Source organism: Phocoena phocoena, chromosome 8, assembly GCF_963924675.1.
Source record: "Phocoena phocoena chromosome 8, mPhoPho1.1, whole genome shotgun sequence".
Taxonomy (NCBI): Eukaryota; Metazoa; Chordata; class Mammalia; order Artiodactyla; family Phocoenidae; genus Phocoena; species Phocoena phocoena.
Window position 1 is genome coordinate 14,627,670 of NC_089226.1, and position 22,572 is coordinate 14,650,241.

The 22,572-nt window shown below is 41.7% G+C and overlaps 1 protein-coding gene across 3 annotated transcripts in view; it reads right to left on the minus strand.

The window, feature by feature from the left end:
- KMT2A (lysine methyltransferase 2A) overlaps nucleotides 1–22,572 on the minus strand; it is a 71,177-nt gene that overhangs the window by 36,456 nt on the left and 12,149 nt on the right. For all 3 annotated transcript variants that reach the window (XM_065882948.1, XM_065882947.1, XM_065882946.1), the window contains 4 exons: nucleotides 9,149–9,218; nucleotides 3,333–5,986; nucleotides 1,603–1,780; nucleotides 307–541 (listed from right to left, as the gene is read on the minus strand). In XM_065882948.1, coding sequence (XP_065739020.1) covers nucleotides 307–541; nucleotides 1,603–1,780; nucleotides 3,333–5,986; nucleotides 9,149–9,218 — 3,137 coding nt within the window. The remainder of the gene's footprint in view (nucleotides 1–306; nucleotides 542–1,602; nucleotides 1,781–3,332; nucleotides 5,987–9,148; nucleotides 9,219–22,572) is intronic.

The window sequence follows — 22,572 nt, forward strand, 5'->3', positions numbered from 1 at the left end:
GTGGCTGTGTGAATTTAAAATTACATGGAGTTCCTCAGTCACACCAACCATGTTTCAGGTGCTAAACAGCCATATGGCTAACGGCTACCACACCGACCTGAGCAGATACAGGACATTCACAGCACTGCACCTGAGGATTTCTGATTTAAACACAGCCCAAACCCAGCACAGCCCAAAATCCAAGTGTGCAACTCATCTGGCAACTTGAGGTGACTTGGTACAGCCACACTGGGCGTTCGGGCGCATTTTCTCTGTGACAAGCAGGACGGTGGCCGAGACCAGCCCCCCAGAGAGACGCACACTCACTTGCAGCACTGCTTCTTTATGTTGCGGCCGCCGAACTTGGGCTTGTCCAAGCAGTTAGTGCACACGCCACAGTCCTCAGGCACCTGGCAGCCGGGACACTGTCCACACCGCCTTGACCGCCGCCCCTTCTTTACTGGAGGTTCCTGCGGCGCCTTGTTTCTGGTGACGGGTTTAATTGGTTTGATGGGCGGAGCAAGAGGTTCGGCGTCTTCTGAGCCAGCAATCGATGACTTGTCTGTTAAAGAAATGTGGCATTAGCTCTGACAGAGTATCTGGCTCCTTCCTGGGAGCAGAGGGGAGATTCTCAAAATCTACTGACGTTTGTATATACATTCAAACCTTGTTTTAACTGAGACTCCAAAAATCAAATTCATTACAATAAAAATATTCATATGCAGAACACAGAGCCTGTTTCAAATAATTAAATGTTTAAAAATGCCTATAACTTGCAGCTTGATGAAAGCAGAAATCCAAACAATGAAAACAAAATACAGTGTAACCGAAAGTCAAGAACATGAATTGAGGGAGTTCCCTGGTGACCTAGTTGTTAGGATTTGGCACTTTCACTGCAGGGGCCCGGGTTCGATCCCTGGTTGGGGAACATCCTGAAAGCCACGCAGCGTGGCCAAAATACAAAAAATAATTAATTAATGTTTTTAAGAAAAGAAAATATGATTACAAAAAAGAAAGTAAAGAAAGCATTTAAAAAAAAAAAAAAATGAATTGAATGCTTCTGAAGACTCTCCAAACCTCTCAATTTCATCTGAGCAGTCACCCATGAGAACATGTCTCACAGACCTGAAACCACAGGGCCCCCAGCTGCTGTGCTCTGAAATCCAGGGGTACAGAGGCCACAATTACCACAGAGGCTGCTCTCAGGCAGTGACAAGCGTGGCGGGGATACTAGGGCAGGCCTGTTCCAGGGAGACACGAGACTCCTCGGACAGTCAATGTTTGCTCAAGGGCTCCCTGACAGCCTTGCCGAGCTTTCTCACACTGCACGGCATCCAGGAAGATTCTGCCCAGCCTTCCTTCCCACTCTCCTTCACTAGGGTCAGACTTACAGAGCAGTCTGACAGCTCTCCCAGCCTTTCCTGACTCCCTCCCCATTTTCTCACTCAGGCATTTCCTCTAATAACACCCTTACACATTTAATCCCCCCGCCCCCTGCCATCTGGTTTTTGGAGGACCCAGCCTAACATATAATGCTATGAAGAGCCTACTGGGCACTCCCAGGATGATCAGCAAACAAACCCAGTGTCTGCTTAGACCTCAAGGTTGACATCCCCGACCTACCATCATTTCCCATGGAAGACAAAATCTTTTCTCGTTCTTCCCAAGGTAAGGCACTCAGGGTGGGCATGTCATCAGGAAACACAGCTCGTTTTCGGCCAAGGGCAACAGCAGCTCTTCTGCAGACGTGTTTAATCCGGGGTCCTCGCACAGAGGTCTCCGATGAGTCACTTTCTTGACCCTGAGGAGGAGGCAAGCCAAAAACAAACAATAACAACCATATGCGTTGAAAATATAATTGAATGAAGCCAAGGTATAGTTGATTAACTTATAGATTCAACACATACAACTCTAGTTTTTCCCAGCTGATATGCCATATCAATATATAGAAATCACCTACTTCTAAAATTGGCAGAAAAGGATTCTAATCAAAAAACAGAAATCAATTAAGCTTCTATTCCCAATTATACTACTTCTTTAAAATTTTCCTCAAAAAAAAAAATCAAGCTGCCAGTCTGCATTATCAAGAAGCTCATTCTCGTGTAAACTGGGCTTATCTAACCACAGACTGTTTCTTATATTTCCCTGATCAACAGAGAAGTAGGGGGAAATAACCTATAAATGGAAGTATAAAAGGCCACGGCTCCAAACAGAAATGTCTCACACTTTAAAGAGCCACGGCTCCTACCACTAGGAGGTTAACCAAAAACATCCAAAATGGTGTCGGAAATAAGTCTCATCATATTCCTGCTAGACCTCTCAACTGGCAGAATTACTAAATGTAAATGTGGCCCGACGTTGAATAACATTAAAACCTAAGTTTGTGGTCATCTTAACCTAACTTGACATGTTGGTATAAACACGCATCTACTACATGACGATGTTTAAAAACAATCTAAAGATTGGCAGGTTTTCTCAGAAAAGACCAGTGCGTAGCTCGCTTTGTTAATTAAAAAAAAAAAAAAAAGCTCTTCTTTACAAAAATCTGTTTGTCATCATCTTAACTAACTGAATTGTACAGCTTTTCTGTATCACAACTTGAGGCTAAGTGCTTCTCATATGTATTCTGCAGATACCTATTTTCTATTGGTCTGATCACTCACAACTCAGAGGAAGAGATTCCCCCCGTCCCTGTTTCCTACAGGAAGCAACAGTAAAACAATCGGACTGCAAAAATGCATCTTCAAAATTAAGTCACAGGGCTTCCCTGGTGGCGCAGTGGTTGAGAGTCCGCCTGCCAATGCACGGGACGCGGGTTCGTGCCCCGGTCCGGGAGGATCCCACATGCCGCGGAGCGGCTGGGCCCGTGAGCCATGGCCGCTGAGCCTGCGCGTCCGGAGCCGGTGCTCCGCAACAGGAGAGGCCACGGCAGTGAGAGGCCCACGTAACGCAAAAAAAAAAAAAAAAAAAAAAAAAAAAAAATTAAGTCACAGATTCCATCACACCAAACCCATTAAGTACAAAACAACTCAGCATTCAGGGTAATGTGGCCCCACGTACCTTTCAGTCTTGGTTCACCGCTTTCCTACACGTACCAGTCCAGCTATCCCCGTTCCTCAAGTATGCTTTATACTTTTCTATCTCTACCCTACACTGTTTCCTCTCCTTAAAAAGTTCTCCCCTATCATTTTCTACCTATCAAAATCCTACCCGTCCGTAAAGGACCACTGTGAATGCCACCATCTTTTCCTGATTCCCACACCTGGATCTAACTGAAACACTCAGCCTAAAACTTGCTCCTAGATGGGGCTCGAGAAACTGTTGATTTTAATGGGCAAGATGGAAAAGAGTACCTGTGCTTTGGGCTGGTCAGTTTGTTTAAGACTCTTACTCTTCTCAATCTTGCAGAGCTGGGCTTTGGCCTTTTTTAGGAGGCTGGCAACCCTCTTGTCAGTCATTGGAAGCTTGTCTGCCTGAGCCAACATGGAGCCTATGGAGGAAGTGGAATGTTTAACAGTGCTAGATGAAGGAGTGGAAAGGCAGAGGGTTTTCTCCTTCTCCAGGGATGGGGCAGTTGGGCCGAGGTCCAAGTTGGTTTTTTCCAGATTTCCTCTCCCTTTCTTTATAAGTATTTTGGTTTTGACAGCTGTTGTATCCCCAAGAGTCACAGAAGCAATATCAGTCCCAGAATCAAGTGATGAAGACTTCTTCCGCCCGGTTGCTTTTTTGGCAGAAGATGAAGTGGCCACATCTTCACCAACAACCTTCTCTTTGGAAACCCTACCCACAGGATACAAAGCAGAGCTACTCTGAATTTCTGATCCCTTTTTCCTTTTCTCTTTCCTGGACTCCCGCTTATTCTCTTTTTCTCTCTCCCGGTCTCTCTCTCTACTCTTGTCCTTCTCCATGCTCTTGTCAGCATCTCGCTCTTTGGACAGCTCCTCAGGGGCTTTGTCTTTATTTCTCCCTCTCTCAGTCTGAGAGCCTGGGGTAAACCAAGGGAAGAGAGGAGTGGGACTACTGGACGAAAATGGCTCTGCCGGAGCACTAGTCTGCTTCCTTGGTCTCTGGTTTTTCTCTGCAGATTCCCCAGACTGAGTCAGGGAGTGAGAAGGAAAAGTAAAAGTCGGGTTTAAGGCACTAGTGGCAAGAGGACTAACAGAAATGCTTAACGAGGAAGAGACAGAAGACGGTGGGGTGAGAGGTGACAGCTCAGAAGTGCTAAGCCTTCCACTTCTTGTCCTCATGGAGTGAGAAGGAGATCTTGGTTCTGATCGAATAGGGCTAAACACTTTTCTTTTCCTTTTCCTGTTAGATACTCCTGAAGAAGATGTTCCAGCAGAAGTTCGATTACTAGGCAAGGTTACAGACTCAAATATCCTAGAGTGAGCCTCACTTGGAGTAAATCGTGGAGCTCTCAGAAGAGGGCTCCTTTTGTGCATATCAAACCTTGTTCCAGAATGGAGTGGCGAAAACAATCGAGCTGAAGCAGCAGTACCAGATGTAGAAAACCCGGACGCGAAGCCGACATCCTCAGGAGTCAGTGGAGGGGGGCGGAAATTATCAAATATTGGTTTGCGAATAAGACCTTCTTTGGCATACTTTGCTGAGGAAAAGTACTGTGGCTCTGACCTAGAGTGCTTTAAAGAAGTCCACCTAAATGTCGGTTCTCGCAAAATAGACTTTCGCTTCCCTTGCATGGGAGCGGCAGAAGTAGGCAAAAATGGTGATGCTAAAGGGATGGTTGGAGGCATGAGCCAAGGTGTGTGGTCAGAGATACTGGAGGCTGGCTGCAGCGGGGGCGGTGGAGTAAGCAGGGGTGGAGGTGGCGAGGAAGAGGTCTGCTGCTGGGGGGCACTTTGTAGGGTGGACAACTTTTTCGTTGTTCTAGATCCAAAACTTCTCTCTGACACTGAATACCTTCTGCTTCTCCTGTCATTACTATCGTTTTCTGGGGACTGGGAAATAGGCAGTGGAGTGTGAACTTCGGGGGTATCGCTCCGCTCTTCAGGAAGTACCTGAATCTCCTCAGAGGCCTGAGAATCTGTGGAGGTATCAACACTGGGGCTACTGGACCGGGAGGAGTCTGAAGACATCTGAGAGGAGTGCTGAGAAGCTGCACTTGATTTTTCGGAAGATCCACAGGACGCGGCACTGAATCTACTATTCGGTGTAGACTCTAGTCGGGCAATTTTAATTGGAGGGTCATAGTCCTCATCCTCTATGAACCGCCGAGGAGTTTTAATGATCCTCGAGGAGATGGCACTGACAACAGGCATAATGAACTGTCGGATGTTTTTGACCTGTGTCTTCACCTTCCGTCCTTGCAGCTGCGCTGCTTCTTTCTCAATTTTCTTCCGAGCCCCCTTTCTTGCCCTCTGCAAGAGCTGCTTAGCAATCGTTGCATCTGTCCTTTTAGAAGAAGGAATAATCCTAACCGGCTTAATCCTTCGAGGGCTTTGTCTGACTACTGTCTTATCTTCTTTTGTGAGTGGAGGTGTTCCTTCCTTGTCTTTCCGGACCTTCTGGGGCTTTTCCAGTTCAGAGTTAATGAGGAGACCTGAAGGGGTCTTTATCCTTTCCGTTGATGGAGGCCTTCCTCGCCGGCGTACAATCTGTACCCCCTTCCTTCCTATTTGAAGCTTCCCTGTCTTAAACTTTGACTTGAGAGGAGAGAGTTTACCTGCTCTTAATTTTTTAATCTTTGTGGCTTGCTGAAATGTAGCAGAAGGTGTTCGTTTCATTTTCTTCAGGCTATCTTCTTTGTTTCCCTTTGGTAACTCTGAAATGTCCTTTCCATGCGTTATTTTGAGTTTTACTCCAGGGAAGGTGGGAGGTCTTCCTCTCTTCTTTTCTATACTTTTAGAATCTTTCTTCTTGATCTTATCTCCAGATTTGGTCTCTGATTTATTTAGAGGGGAGAACACAGATGGGTCTGAGAGGAGAGCTGAATTTCGGTCAGAGCCACTTCTAGGTCTCCCGCGAGGTTTTCGAGGACTAGTTTTAACTGTGTATAGAAATTAAACAATGAAGAGCATATATTTAGCTTTGTAGTTTAGGTCTTAACTAAGCTGAATATAATTTAGCACAAGCCATTCTGTACTGAACTCTACCTGGGTCTAATCAGTCAATAAAACATCTTAATTGTGCTTAGTTTCTTTTCACCAAAAACCTGCCTCAAAGAAATCAAGTAAATAACATCCTACCTAAAAGAACACTTAACTACCTTTTTGATAGAAAAACTAAGATAATAAGAGGTTTTCAACTGAGCAATTAATATATAAAACTAATTTTCCTACAACTTTGGGTGAACAAAAAGGTTTTTTCTGAATTAAAAAAAGGTGTGTTTTAAAAAAATCTGTATGAGCTTTTCCATATCGTAGCCACCAAGAGTTAATATCTGAGAACATATTTATAGTAAGTCATCCCATTTTTTAAACTCAGAATTTTGCCTTTAATAAATCTGAACAAGATGCTCTTCAGTCAACAACATACCAACTTCTACAGGCTACAATAATATACCAACTTCTATAGGCAGCTCAGCTTCCTATATTTTCAATCTGCTTTGCCAAAGTAAGTTTAAAAAGTTTCACTGGGGCTTCCCTGGTGGCGCAGTGGTTGAGAGTCCGCCTGCCGATGCAGGGGATGCGGGTTCGTGCCCCGGTCTGGGAAGATGCCACATGCCGCGGAGCAGCTGGGCCTGTGAGCCATGGCCGCTGAGCCTGAGCGTCCGGAGCCTGTGCTCCGCAACGGGAGAGACCACAACAGTGAGAGGCCCACGTACCGAAAAAAAAAAAAAAAAGTTTCACTGAAAAAGAAAAACATTCATTCATGAGACATCAGAATAAGATCACTGAACTCAGTGGTAGTGAACTAATCAGTGAAATGACATGAGATGTCCATTAATCTATTCCCCTACCTACAGGTTCTTGAACTAGTCTCAAATTACAAAAAAGATTTAACCATAATTGATGTCAAGAGCAAACTGACAATTTAAATCAGATTCCTTCTATTCTAAATAAAAGGAATTTGCCAACTTATCAATCAGCTCAATTTGCTGCTTATCAAGAGACTTCAGAAAAACCACTGTTTTCTAAAATTCTCTTTTTTTGTTTTTGTTCTTCTTTTTTGGCCATGCTGCACAGCTTGTGGGATCTCAGTTCCCTGACCGGGGATTGAACCCAGGCCCCGCACTGAAAGCAGTGAAAGCCTGGAATCCTAACCACTAGACCACCTGGGAACTCCCTAAAATTCTTTGTATAGTCTGTACTTTCTTTTCTTTTTAAAGATGCATTCTTTGTTATTGAAGTATAATTGACATACAATATATATTAGTTCCAGGTGTACAACATAGTGATTTGATTTATATACACCACAGCTTGATCACCACATATAGTCTGTACTTTCTAAATGTATTATGAGTTGCCTCCTCTATCATATCATCTCTTCTCTCGTGACTTTTCAATGTTTTATATGACTCAACATTCTTCTGAGATTAAAACCTCCCCTAAGAGGCACCAGAAGAGATTTATGCCATTATGATGAACATTTTAGACTATGGAACCAGCTTTCTAACAGAACAGAAATCAACAAAGGTCTTATTGTTGAGCTTTCTAAATATAAATGCTTTCCTCACCAATTAACTTGAAACTTCTCTTAATAGATTAAGATTCACAAATCTGTTCTCAATATATACTAATTACAACGAAAGTAATGGACTAGAAGACAGCAGAGAAACAGTTTCATTTCTTAATAAAGTATACACAGATGGTTTAAAAAAACAAACAAAAAACAACATTTAAGGTACACTTACAGCCAAGAAAAAAACTTGAGGAAACCATCAAGAAAGGGTTGTGAATTAACAAAATAAACTCCTACCCAGAAGTACATCACAAGATTCCTTACAATCTTGGTAGACTTGAAGCTGGCTACTCATAGGCCTTTATTAATTCTGAAAACCTCTTCTATCCATCTTTTAAAAAAAGCTCTTGGTGGACAGGTAGAAAAAGCAGAATAGAGAAGAGTCCTGCTCTGTTAACTTCCATAATCCACAACACATTCAAAGAACTCACAAATCAGTCAGAAGTAAACTGCTCATCATGTCTTTTCTGGGCCTCATTTTATTATCTATAAATGAAGGGTTAGACCAGACAATCTCTAACATCACCTGATACGAAGTTTTAAGATTTCATCACATCTTAAAGAGAATATTGCTACTGTCTAAATGGCAGAGATACTGGAATACTACTGGCTAAGTCCTCTCAACTAGAATGGCAATACCACCACCACTTGGGAAAGGAAAAATTGTCAACTTATGTGTTTGAGTTAAGATTACTATATAATATACGATGACTCAAATGAAATGCAAATGCTAACAAACATCACAAACTATGTCAACATCAAGGACCAAAAGCACAGCTAACAACATCATATTTAACTAGACTGTCTATGCACATAAAATCAAAGACAACCATACAAGAAGTCAGAATGGCAGCACAGATGGGGAATGTTTTTTTCATCAAAAGATCTATAGCCCTCTCCTATACAGAACAATTCTGCAAGCCATTAAATGTTATTTCCACTGAGGATCATCTTGCAGGAAACTGCTGTTAAGTCTAGAATTTCAAGACATTCTAGATATATTCTTATTGAGAACAATGACAAATATTGCTAATAAATGGAAATACCCATGTCGTTTTTATTTTCTTTATTTTAACACAGTTTTTCAAGGATCAGATAAAATAGTTTCATACAGTGCCAACATTTTGTTTTTAGTTCTTTGACAATAGTAGACCAAATTTCATCTGTAAAAAACAATGGCCAAATTATTTCCAAAGTCATATTTACTGCCATACAATTCAAAATGTGTAAATGTGAGGATGCTGCTCTCAGTAGGTAACCTTCAATTTGCCTACCAGGTTTTGCAAGCATTCCATGGAAACCCAGCCCCCAAGCATTATCAAGGATAAACCAAAAGCAGCCTGACAGAGAGGTCCCTTAAAGAGGTCTAGCTCATAAGCCATTTCCTACTTAGTGTGAGGGAAAGGGAAGGATGCACCCAAAAAACCCCAGTATTTAAGACCACCCTTTACATGCAAAGAAGGCAAGGGGAAGTCACAGTCTCTTAACAAACAAAACGTAAAGATGCCATGCATTTAACTGGCCATACCTGAAGGAGACCTTGTGGGACTTCGTACTCTGACTTCTTCATCTGAGCCAAAACCTAAGAACTGCTCATCCTATAACAAAGGAAAATTATTTTAAAATCAGGAAAAAAACAACAAAAAAAACATGAATCTGAACATATCCCAAAGAAATGCCCAGAGGAGACACAAATGAATTTGGAAAATTTAGCCTCTATGTATTACTCATCATCATTCATATGGATATTATTATAAAATAACTTAATACTGAAATAAATGGACCCAGCCATATGGCTTCATTACAGACAAATAGGAGCTGTGTAGTAATTGAACAATGCATCGATAAGTCACCTTTGGTGCACAGTACATAGGGGACAGTCCTAAATTTCAAACTATAGATACAGCCCAAAACAATTAAAGAATGACTTTAATTCAAGTAAGCAAATCAGTACAATGGCAGAAATATACAGCCCCAATAAAACAAATACCTTTTCAACAGGTAGTTAAGTCTACAGACACATAAGGAATAATCTACAATATCATAATCTCTTGTCTACTAAACATTAATAGAGACTGAAATTGCCATTATCGTCAGTTCCTTAACTCAGGAATTGACATTTAGATGTGATTTCTATACATTTGAGATCCAGAGATTCTCAACATGCATTTTATGGCATCATTTTTAAATGCCCTGTGATAAGAGACTTAATGGTGGGCAGCAGCATTTGTGAAAGGGATGATGAATTGACTACACCAATTCAAGAATGCATCCAAGAATAACTGAAGGAAGCATCTTATTTTCAGTCATACTGAGAAAAGGCAAAAACTTCTCTTTCCCTCTAACTTTTAACCTGCCTTTTAAAAAAATACTAAGGATTTAAACGATTTCGAACAAATTGTCAAGAAATATGGTCTATTTAAACAACCTGATTAATAGAAATTCACCGATTCAGAAGCTAAGAGTTCTCTACAAAGAAATAAGAATTTCAGATGCCAGAAACAAAATCCACATAAAATAAGAACAAAATAAGGAATTATAGACAGATTTTCTTGTACCTCCAATTTATACTGATAATCCCCAAACTAAGTTCCAACAGTTAAAGCCCCCCAATTGTAGAGGGGGCCACTTCATCCTCTCGTTTGTCGGCACGTGCCACCACTGAAGAGAGGGAAGGGCTTGTCTGAGGTCTCAATTCTTTTATTTATTGGAGCGTTGTAAGGAATAAATGAAATAATTTATGTAAGTTATGTAATTTATGCAAAATCATTCATAAAACTATAATGTGGTGTCCATATTGTAGTTATTATTGATGTGGTTTTAGAAGCTGAAGTTCTGAAGGGCCAAATGACTTGCCCAAGATCATACAGTTATTTGCAAGTAACTTCCTACCATAATGGCTACAATCTAAAACTATAAATAAATATGTAAAGGAATCCAGTAAGTCACCTACAGTACAAAATACCCTATTCTTTCGGCTACTATTAAAGTAACATGACACCCATTTTCAAATCCTTAAAGTTTCTGATTTAATTCATTCTTTCCCTGCATTATCCTTATGGAACAACTGCTAATCTATGCATTTCACAAAGACATCTGAGGATTTCCTAACGCTTGCCAGGGGACTACATTGCTAAATGCATAAGTTCTATGCTCCAAGTGTTGCAATGAGAGAGTTCTAGCAACTATACATACAATAGCCAACAGGTAAAGTAACCAACAGCTGAAGTAATGAAAAATGTTTAATCTTTAAAAGAAACATGAGATCCACATTGCTATGTTTATTATCAGCAACCTTAGTGAGTCGCTTTTCTATATTTCTAACTTTCACAACATGTAACTGTACAACCCTAATTCAGTGTGCTCCGAAAGAGTACTACTGAGCTGTCAAGCGGTAATTTAACTAACTCTGCCAATGTTTAAAGTTTCCAAGTACTTTCCAAAATGACAGAAGGCATTAACTCTTTCTTTGTGGTCTTGTAGTTGGAATAAGAGAAGAATGACTTGACTTCCACCCAAGAGCTTTCTTTTCACTTCAAATATAGACTGACTTCTTGAAGCATGCTTAAAAAAATAAGCACCCATTGTTTAAACAATCCAGACAGTTTAGCCAAAAACAAAAGCCATCATTGTTATGTTAAAGAGCTCTGGTCAGCTAACTCTGAACTTCCAATTCCACGTAAAAGTCCCCCCAAATCTAAGGAAAACCAAGCTGAGAAAGCACTGGGGAAAAAAATGCTGCAAGAAGCCGCTACAAATGAAGTCCTTTTTGCCTCTCCTGTCGCTCCCATCACCCCCTTTAAACACACGGGGTTCCTGGAAGATGCAGTAAACAAGGTAACAGTGCTAGCTTCCCAGGGATTTAGGCTTGCCTAGAAATCAAAAGACTAAGTCAAAATGTCTACAAAAAAAGGTAACAAGAGAAGCTGCAATTAAATCCATGTTTGGCACTATGGCATCGTAAGCCTGGACACTCGTGAAGAGAGGAAACAGGAGACCCCACGCTACACAGGATGAAGTATTCCTGGAAACTGGGCCCAAACAGCCACCCGTACTTTTCCTTTCACTCTGGCGTCCTCTGATGAGCACAGCACTCCAAGACAAAGTATAGGCAAGAGGCAACAAACCTATTCCTTCTTGATAATGATGTCACTAGATCGTCAAGATTTTACCCTTTTCTTACCTCCAAAGATAGAAAAACATCCTTGCCAAGTTGAGCACCATAAAATACTGTTGGACCATATTGAGCTTCCAGAGATTAGGAATGCAATGAAGCTAATGTTGTTTCCCAAGCGAAAGCTAATTCTAAAATAATACATGTGTGGAATTTCTTTATTATCCCTACCCCTACCTCTAGGGGTTATTTGAGAACTTCCAAACATACGTTTACTAGTAAATTCTACGTTACCCATAAATATCTTAACATTTGATTTTTATTTTAATGGCAGAATTTTAATCCTTTAGTGGCTATTATATTTGTGATGAAGCAACAGGAAATATGTTTTCCACAAGTGAATCTAAGTGAACCCAAAGTATTACAGACAATGATGTTTACAGATAAAATGTAATGATGAAGGTATTTTAGAAAAATACATGAAGTTCTGTATTTCAAGGAATTATGTACTACTAGGACAACTCTGCAAACAAAACACTATTTCTTTTACTTGTCCATTCATTCAAAAACCATTTATATGCTATCTGTTCCCAATGCAAAGATAAGCAGTAAGACATGATCCTGCTCCCAAGAAGTATCTAAAGCAGACAGGCAGACGCACAATCTCAGCCTTCCTTTAGAAAAGCCAAAATCCCTTAAAAAGTCGGTGAAGGAGAAATTACTACGTAATTCATATTCTGGAATAAAAAACTGGCTTAAATCTTGGAATAGTTCATTCTTCCACTTGTATTAGTATTAGGTTCATGGAGAAACAGTCAACAAATCTCAAAATTCTTCCAAAGGATGGCAATGTCTATCTCCATGCCTCAGTGTTGTACTAGGCACCACTCCAGCATTAGAAATCTGAGAGAGTTTAAGTAATCGAGACCTAAATCATCTGCAGTGATTAGATGCGACACAGTTCCTAGTAATACCAGTGATCTGATAAACTTGCAACTGAGAAAGTCAATGCCTTTTCCTTCCTACCCCCAACTAAAATAGATTTTAGCTCCTCCCGTAAGTTCTTCACAATTTTTAGTCAGAGCAGAGATCATTCACCTGGAGTTCTTCACCTCCCAATCTAATGTGCAGGTTCCAAAGCTATTTTGAAAACTCTTCTATTAAACAAGCTTGGCCACACCTGGCCTTTGATGAATAAGGCCTAGGATAACCGCTCATAACCTTCTTTCTTTTCTAGCAAGAGACTCAGCATTTCAGAGCACTGAATTAGATGGTAAGTACCTTAGCATTCTTCCGTCTCCAAAATGGTTAGTCTTTAGAGTTAAAAAAAAAATCAAATTTCTTCACCTACAGAGGTTTATTGATGAATCAACTGAAAATAACATCAAAAACCATAGACAGTATCAAAAGCATCCGATACGTAATTGTTTGAAATTCTTTGTTTTGAAGGCTTATAATTTTTGGTATCATCATATATGGTTCCATCATATGAGGAGGCCACAGAACTAAGAAAATTACTAAGAACAACTAAAGAAGACAAAGAAACGTCAAGGAGGCTTATTGTGCATCTCAGTAGCTCTAGTTAAAGAAGAGTACCACTTCTCCTTTGGGAATTTATTCCAGTTAGCTACCACTGCTGCTGGCACATTTCTCTGAGTGTCTATCGCTACAAGCTCTAAAATAACAAGGGCTTGGGAATTCCCTGGTGGTTCAGTGGTTAGGACTCTGTGCTTTCACTGCTAAGGGCCTGCATTCGATCTCTGGTTGGGGAACTAAGACCCCACAAGCTGGGCAGTGTGGCCAAAAAGATAAATAAATTTAAAAAATAAAATACCAAGGTCTTAGCGCTGCATTTTAAAGACATACATAATCACCAGTACTTAATTAGCATAATGGATAAAGAATGTGTTTACAAGTTTGTCTCCTCTAGAGCACTCTTTAAAGACAGGGAAAGTTTACTTATTCATTGTTGTATTTTAGTATCTGGCACAAATTTAGAGTAATAAATGTTTGTAAAATGAAAATAAAGGAAATGCAGTACACTAACTGTTTAAAAAACATTACGTGGTAATAGCACAGTAGCATAAAATACTGGTGCACTCAGAAGAATTAGACAATAAGATTCTTCTTTTAAGAATTCATAGGGAGGGGTCTTCCCTGGTGGCACAGTGGTTAAGAATCCGCCTGCCAGTGCAGGGGACATGGATTTGAGCCCTGGTCCAGGAAGATCCCATGTGCTACGGAGCAACTAAGCCTGTGCACCACAACTACTGAGCCCACGTGCCACAACTACTGAAGCCAGCACGCCTAGAACCCGTGCTCCGCAACAAGAGAAGCCTGGCAATGAGAAGCCCACACACTGCAACCAAGAGTAGCCTCTGCTCGCAGCAACTAGAGAAAGCCCTGGCACAGCAACGAAGACCCAACACAGCCAAAAATAAATAAATTAATTAATTGAAAAAAAACACAAAAACTAATGGAATGCAGTGTGTTTCCTGCTATGCCAGAGGAATACACATGCCAGAGAAATGAATATGGAAGCACAGCAGAAAGGTGACTAACCCAGTCAAGGAGAAAGAGTCAGGAAAGCCACTGCAGAAAGGGTGAAGGCTTACTCAAACTTCTAAAGGATGGTAAATTAGGGTTGAAGGGAGGTATTTCAGGCAGAGAGAATAACACATACAAAGGCACAGAGATACAAAAGAGCATGGCATGGAGTGAAATTACAGACAGTTCAGTAGGGCTGAGGCCCTAGCTGATGTGGGAAAGGAGCATAAGATATTGAGGAGGAAAAAAGGCAGAGGCAGATCATGAAAGGTCTTAAATGCCTTTCTGAGTTTGAAGTTTATCTTCAAGGAAGTGTGGGCCTCATCCTGAGGGCTACAGCTCATCAGTAACACTTTTGGGCAGGAGAGAAGCATGATTAGATTTATATTTTCAAAAGATCACTATGACAGCAGTGGGGAAGTAGAGACTCCCTTTAAAACCAGAGGCAGTAAGAACAGCTATAAAATGACTGCAGTGGCAATGGGGATTAAGGAAAAGGGCAGATTCCATAGACAGTCAGGAGGCAAAATGAACAAGGTTTCAATATAAAGCGTTCAGGGGATGGAAAGAATCAGTAAAGACTTGCAGGTGTTGGCCTTAGGTTGATTAGGTTTATGGTGATATATTTATAAGACTGGGAAAAAAGAAAGAAGAGAGGTTTCTAGGAGCAGGAGGGAAATCAGTTTAGACGCATGAATTTGAAATGTCTGTCCAAGTTGTAAGATATAATGATCTGGAGAAAACGCATCTGATTCAATGAATTTATGAATGCTGAAACTGTGTGTATAAACAGTCACCCAGGGAGAGAATACAGAGAGAAAATAGAGGATACACGGCAGATCCCCAGGGAATACCCACACTTCACGTACAGGGGAAAGGGACGCTAAGGGGGGAGACAGAGATGGAATGGCCAAGGAGACAGATCATGTATCTAAGTACAGAGCAGTCAAGGGAAGAATACGCATCAAGAGATGGCCAAGTTGGGGAGGGATACAAAAGGATTTTGTACAGAGGATATCAAAATTGGGAGGTCACCTATGACCTTACCAAGGTCAACTTCAAGGCAGTGTTAGAGGCAGGAGGAAGCAAAGCGCAGTGGGTCAAGGTGTGATTAGAAAGTGACAAAAATGGAAGTCAGTATAGACCACTCTTTTGGAAAAACTCAATTACATGGGAAAGGACACAATGGGCACAAGTAAGAAAAGATCTGCCTGGGGGGATTACTTATTTGTTTGTTTATTGGCCGCACAGCATGTGGGATCTTAGTTTCCCCACAGTGTGGAGTCTTAACCACTGGATAGCCAGGGAAGTCCAGGACTACTTTTATTTATTTTTTTTTTTTTTTGCGGTACGCGGGCCTCTCACTGTTGTGGCCTCTCCCATTGCAGAGTACAGGCTCCGGACGCGCAGGCTCAGCGGCCATGGCTCACAGGCCCAGCCGCTCCGCGGCATGTGGGATCCTCCCAGACCGGGGCACGAACCCGTGTACCCTGCATTGGCAGGCGGAATCTCAACCACTGCGCCACCAGGGAAGCCCCAGGACTACTTTTTGAGTTGAATGTGTTTACATGCTGAAAGAGAACACAGCAGCCAGGAAGAGACTGAAAATTCTCAACAGCAAATCACTAATAAATGGGAAAGGGATGGGGAGGAGGGGTTGGCACTGAGAGAGAATGAAGACAAAGTGCAACGGAAGGGAGCTCTCTATCAGAAAAGGGGCTAAGATGCATTTAGTTGCAGACAAGTTGATAGGCAGGATTTAAGCTTAGAGAGTTTGCTGAAATCACAGGCAAAACTCTGTTTATATGGGCATCTGCCAGACGAGAGACACAGATTTCTTCAGATTCTCAAAGAAAAAAAGCGGCTCACAACCTACAAAAGTTTTTTAGACCGTAGCTCTAAAGGAAATAAATCATGGACAATGGCTGATTAAGAATAAATGGGAGGGTTTCCCTGGTGGCGCGGTGGTTAAGAATCTGCCTGCCAGTGCAGGGGGACACAGGTTCGAGCCCTGGTCTGGGAAGATCCCACATGCCACGGAGCAACTAAGCCCATGCGCCACAACTACTGAGCCTGTGCTCTAGAGCCCGCGAGCCAAAACTACTGAACCCACATGCCACGACTACTGAAGCCCGCATGCCTAGAGCCCATGCTCCGCAACTAGAGAAGCCACCGCACTGCAACAAAGAGTAGCCCCGCTCACCACAACTAGAGAAAACCCGCGTGCAGCAACGAAGACCCAACGCAGCCAAAATAAATAAATTTATTTATTTTAAAAAAAAGAATTAAAAAAAAAAAGAATAAATGGGAGGGGGGGTACTTCCCTGGTGGTCCAGCGGTTAAGACTCCACGCTCCAAGTGTAGGGGGCCCAGGTTTGATCCCTGGCCAGGGAACCAGATCCTGCATGCCACAACTAAAGATCCCCACAGAGATCCCGCATGCTGCAACAAAGATCCCCAGTGCCACAACTAAGACCCGGTGCAGCGAAATCAATCAATCAATTAATCAATATTTTTTAAAAAGAATAAATGGGAGGGGTAATGGGGAGAAGTGGGAAATCAGATGCAAAAATTGATAAAAATTGATTTGGTTGGAAAGGGGTAGCCACAGCAGGGCCAAGATCAAAGACAAATGAAGTATCAGAACCTTGTTAATTCTAGGATGGTATGGTCAAAGCTCATCCAATGAACAGCAGGAGCTACCTCTGGGTCTCGAATGTAGACAAGGCATAACTGAAGTTTGAAGTTTATTCTAGATACATACATACGAAATTAGAGTAGGAAAGAGACTGAATAACTGGAGAGCAGATAGCAGCCTACAGCCAAAATTCAAATGGGAATGGCATTCAATCACTCCAGCAAGTATTTACTGAGTGTTGCCAGGCACTGTTTTAGACTACACAGGTGAAGAACTGACAGAATTCCTGCCCCATGAGAAAATAACCATGTAACAAATAAAGAACGCAATGAGGGCGTGAAGGATTGATGGGGGTTACCTGTGAGGGCTGTTTTCACTGGGGTGGTCAGAAAAGGCTTCTGACCTTGGCAAACTGTGGGCCACAGGCCAAATCTGGACTGCCACCTGGTTTGTTCAGTCCATGAACTAAGAATGGTTTTTAACATTTTTAAATGGTTAAAAAAATCCAAAGAAGAATATTTTATGCACATGAAAGTTATAAGAAATTCAAATTTCAGTGTGCATAAATAAAGTTTTATTGGCACACAGCCCCATGTGTCATCATTTCTCTATTGTCTATGGCTGCTCCTGGACCACAACAGCAGGGCGGAGTCGTTGCGACAGAGACCATCTGGCCCTTTGCAGAAAAAAGTGGCTGAACCCAGATTTAGACCTAAATGATGAGAAAAAGACAGACATATAAAGATCTAGGTGGCATAGTATTCTAGCTAGATAGTAAGTGCAAAGGCCCAGAGACAGCAACGAGCATGGCATGTATGACAGACCAAAAGGCCAGTGTGGCCGTGCAGGAGAATGAGTGAGATGAGAAGAGGTGGTGCTGGAAGAAGCAGACCTGACCAGAGGCCAAATCATGTACGGCTTTGCCAGACAGGGTAAGAAATCCGGATTTATCCAAGCAGTGGGGAGAAGGGAGATGCGGGAGAGATACCAACATGTTTAAAGTGAGGGAATAGTAAGATGTGACTGATTTACACATGGAATCTACAGTTGCTGTGTGAAGAACAAACTTCCCTGAGGTAAGAACACAAGCAGGGAGATGAGGGAATAGTCCAACCAAAAGATTATAATGGGCAAGTGTGGGGTTTTGGTAGGAGAATTAATAAGAGGAAGTTGGATTTAAGGTATCTTGGAGGTAGTACAGACAGAATTTGCTGATGGGTTATTTGGAATGTGAATATAGAGAGAAATCAAGGATAACTCTCAAATTTTAGGCCTGAGCTATTGGCTAAAGGGCAGAGTCATTCTGAAACAAGGAGAAAGGAGAAAATCAAGACTTTCTGGACATGGGAAGTGTAAGATACCTACTAAACATCCAAGTGCTTCAATGCATATCTGTTTCCTTGTCTGGGAATAGCAGTGGCTACCTCAGCAGGTGGGCAAGAGTAGGTGAGATAATACATGTGAAGCACTGAGAATACTGCCTGACCCACAACACTCAATAAACACTCATCATGCTTATTATTATTATGCAAATGGAATGTCAAATAGGCAGCTGGAAATACAAGCCTGGGACTCAAAGAAGTAGTCAAGGTTTAGAGACAAAGATTTAGGAGTCCTCAGCATACAGATGAGGCCTGGATGAGGTCACTGAGGACAAGTGCACAGATAGAGAAGGTGGCCAAAGGCAGACTCTTAGGTGACGCCAGCATTCAGGGGAGTTAAGCAGAGGAAGGAAGCCATACAGAATACTGAAAATTAATAACCAATGAGTTAAGAAAAAAGCAGATGAGTGCAGTGTTACAGAATCCAAGAAAAGAGTGTTTCAAGAAGGGAGTGGTCACCTGGTTCAAATGCTGCCCAAAGGTTGAACAGGAGGAGGACTGAGAATTATCTATTCAATCTGGCAAGAGAGAGGCCCTTGAGGATTTTGATAAGAGCAATTTCCTAGAGTCATGGGGATAAAAGCCCGATTGCAGGGGTTGAGGAGTGGCTGAGAGGTGAGAAAGTGGCACCTGCAATTACATACTGCACTTTCAAGGAGTTCTGTTGTGAAAGGGAGCAGAAAATTGGGTAGTAGCTGGGGGAGGACCTGGGGTCAAGGGTTTTTTAAAACAAGGATTATATTAAGACAGTTTTATATGTTGATGAGAGAAAAACTGGTGATGCAGGAGAGAGGGGGAATAACTGCAGGAATGACCCTGAGTAGATGAGAGGGGATGGAATCCAGAGTACAAGTGGAGAGTGGCACTTCTTCAGTTGTAGAAGGCAGTAAAGGATGTGCTAGTGCTTAAGTTCCCTTTTAACAGGAAGGGGGAAGCTATTAAATACCCTGGGAGTGGGCTTCCCTGGTGGTGCAGTGGTTGAGTCTGCCTGCCGATGCAGGGGACGCGGATTTGTGCCCCGGTCCGGGAAGATCCCACATGCCGCAGAGCGGCTGGGCCCGTGAGCCATGGCCGCTGAGCCTGCGCGTCCGGAGCCTGTGCTCCACAACGAGAGAGGCCACAACAGTGAGAGGCCCGCGTACCGCAAACAAACAAACAAAAAACACCCGGGAGTAAATATCTTGATTCATATCTTGATTCACATATTACATCTGGTATAACTGACTCTCAAGAATCAGTAAATCAGTAAATGAAGACTACTATTTGAATTGCTCCCAAGAACAGTTCTGTTAATATTAGTTTTGAGAGCTTTGGCCTTCAAATTACCAACTTCCAAAGTATCTTGCAAGGTATTATAACTTTAGTATTTATATTCATGCTATATTTTAAGCCGAACTCAGTAAAGAGAAATTAGACAGTAAGTTCCATGAGGGAAGGGGGGAAGGGACTTGTTCAATGCTAATGCCCCAATACTTGGTCATCTGCCTGGTACATAAAAGATGTTCTTTGAAAAACAGATTAGATTTCCAGTCACCGTTTCTTACTCTGTAGAGTGCTATGTTTATGAATGCCATTTAGGGGGAAGATGAGCCTCTTTGCAAGCAGTTTTTCACCATTTGTAAAAGAAAAAAAGATAGTGACACCTGTAAATCATTTCCAAAAAGTGAATTTAACAATGATGTTTTTGAATTTATAAGAAGGGAAAAGAATAAAATACTCAAGCATAGTCAAATACACAGATATCAGGAGACAAACTTCTTAAGCCAAGATGGTTTCTGAAATCCAAGCAGTCTAGAAATGTACACAGTTACTGAACTGACATCACAGTCTCTTGTCAACAGAATGGCAGGGACAGGGCCAAGGCCAGATTTTTCTCTGGCTACTGGTGCCTCGAAGAGAACTGTGGCTGTTTGAATGCAAAACAGATAGGAAGAGATTTACACTGTTTTAAATATGATCTCTGCCTGATACTGATAAATGTTAACCCCCAAAGTCACCTAGGATTAATGAGTGCAAAGACAGTAATACAATGTCCTTCAATAACAATAGTTGGTAAAATTTTCACCCACACAAGAATGAAATTCTTTTCAAATATTTAATTCAATTCTACCTAGCAACTCTCACCTAAGAAATACAAATGATACCCACTTTGTAATTAAAGAAAGAAGTATTTCCTCATCCTCACTCCATTATCAACAAGAGCAAGAAGCAAAGATGCTCAAAACAGCTAAACAAATGAGACAGGTGAACTCCACCCATCCTGCTCCGGAAAAAGAGGTCGACAAAAAGAAGCTCATTGTCTTAAAAAAAAAAAAAAGGCAAAATGAATGCACTACATCAGATAGTAAGCTATACAGATTCTTGGCAATGCCCCAAATCACTTCACACGACCTTAAAAAACAAAGAAACAAAAATCAGGACTTCCAAACTCCTAGGTTCCAAGTCTGAACTTATCTACTTGCTGAAGCAGAAGAAATAAGCCCACTTAACTAATATACTGTAGAAATTAATCAGCACAATGACAGGGTTTATTCTTCTCTGTTTAACAGGAAAGTACCACAAAATGACTAGATCCACTTGAATAGGCTGGAAAAATTAAACAAACACCAACACTGTTTTCAGAGATGGTTCTTTTTATTACAAGAGGTTTTGGTCCTCCATATGCCAACTTTCAGCAGTTAACTTCATTTTGAGCTATATGTTCATTCAACTACAAGTTTCTACTATAAAATTTGTAGTTTTTTCTTCCAGTTTGTTCTGATCTTGCTGCAAAAGTCAGGTTGCATCTTTCCTTCTGGGCTGTCGAATGATCAACAGCAACTAAAGTAACATTGAGAAATTCACAACTTTCTTTCCTCTAAAGGTAAAAAGAGTTACCTCTCCAAAAAGCCAGTTTTCTGAAGGAGCAAAGTGAAGTTACATGACAAAAGTAAACAATCCCTTTGGCAAAACAACAAAGCTACTAAGTCAGCCAACACAATTTTGACCTAACATTTTTGAGGAATTAATGTACAATATATGAGTCGGGAAGTTTTGTGTTCTTACTAGCTTAAAAAACCAACTGACTCTTCTGACTACTACATCATATTTGGAAGTTTCATCACCACATTCTGAGAAGCACACATTAGGTGGCATTAACTTACTTAAAAAAAAAAGTCCCTGGTATTTTATTAGTCAACACTGGAATCTCTCAAGTAGAATAAAGAATCAGGAGAGGGCTTCTCTGGTGGCGCAGTGGTTAAGAATCCGCCTGCCAAAGCAGGGAACACGGGTTCGATCCCTGGTCCAGGAAGGTCCCACATGCCGCGGAGCAACTAAGCCCATGTGCCACAACTACTGAGCCTGTGCTCTAGAGCCCGTGAGCCACAACTACTGAGCCTGCATGCTGCAACTACTGAAACCTGTGCTCCTAGAGCCCGTGCTCCGCAACAAGAGAAGTCAACGCAATGAGAAGCCCGCGCACTGCAATGAACAGTAGCCCCCACTCAGCCCCTGCTCGCCGCAACTAGAGAAAGCCTGCGCGCAGCAACAAAGACCCTACTCAGCCAATAAATAAATAAATAAATGTATTTATTTATTTATTTTTTAAAAAAGAATCCATCTGCCAATGCAGGGGACACGGGTTCGAGCCCTGGCCCAGGAAGATCCCACATGCCGCGGAGCAACTAAGCCTGTGTGCCACAACTACTGAGCCTGCGAGCCACAACTACTGAAGCCCACGCGCCTAGAGCCTGTGCTCTGCAACAAGAGAAGCCACTGCAAGGAGAAGCCCGCTGCACCGCAATGAAGAGTAGCCCGGCTCACTGCAAGCAGAGAAAGCCCGCGCACAGCAACAAAGACCCAATGCAGCCAAAAATAAATAAATAAAAATTAAAAAAAAAAAGTTACGGGAAAAGTATGCCTCCCTTATATTTCCAATTCCCAGTTTCTCAAATGACACCAATTTTACAATTAGGGAATCAAGCTGCCCTTCACTTTGCCACCACTTGCAGAATCCCTGCAACAATCCAGCTTCACCTTTGAACTCCAGTCATTTTATGAGATTATCTGGTTAACAGCAGACAGCATTTACTATACGAAACTTAGAAAACATTCATTATATTTTTAATATTTAAAGCCAAATAACCTTAAATAAGCCTGGTATCCATTTATCTACAAGAAGGAAATTATACACAATTCCAGTACTAAATTCCAAAGTCCTAAAGCTTCAATAACCCACTCAAGATTTTGGGACTAAGAGCTAGTAGGAAAATGAGCTGGTGTTAATATCA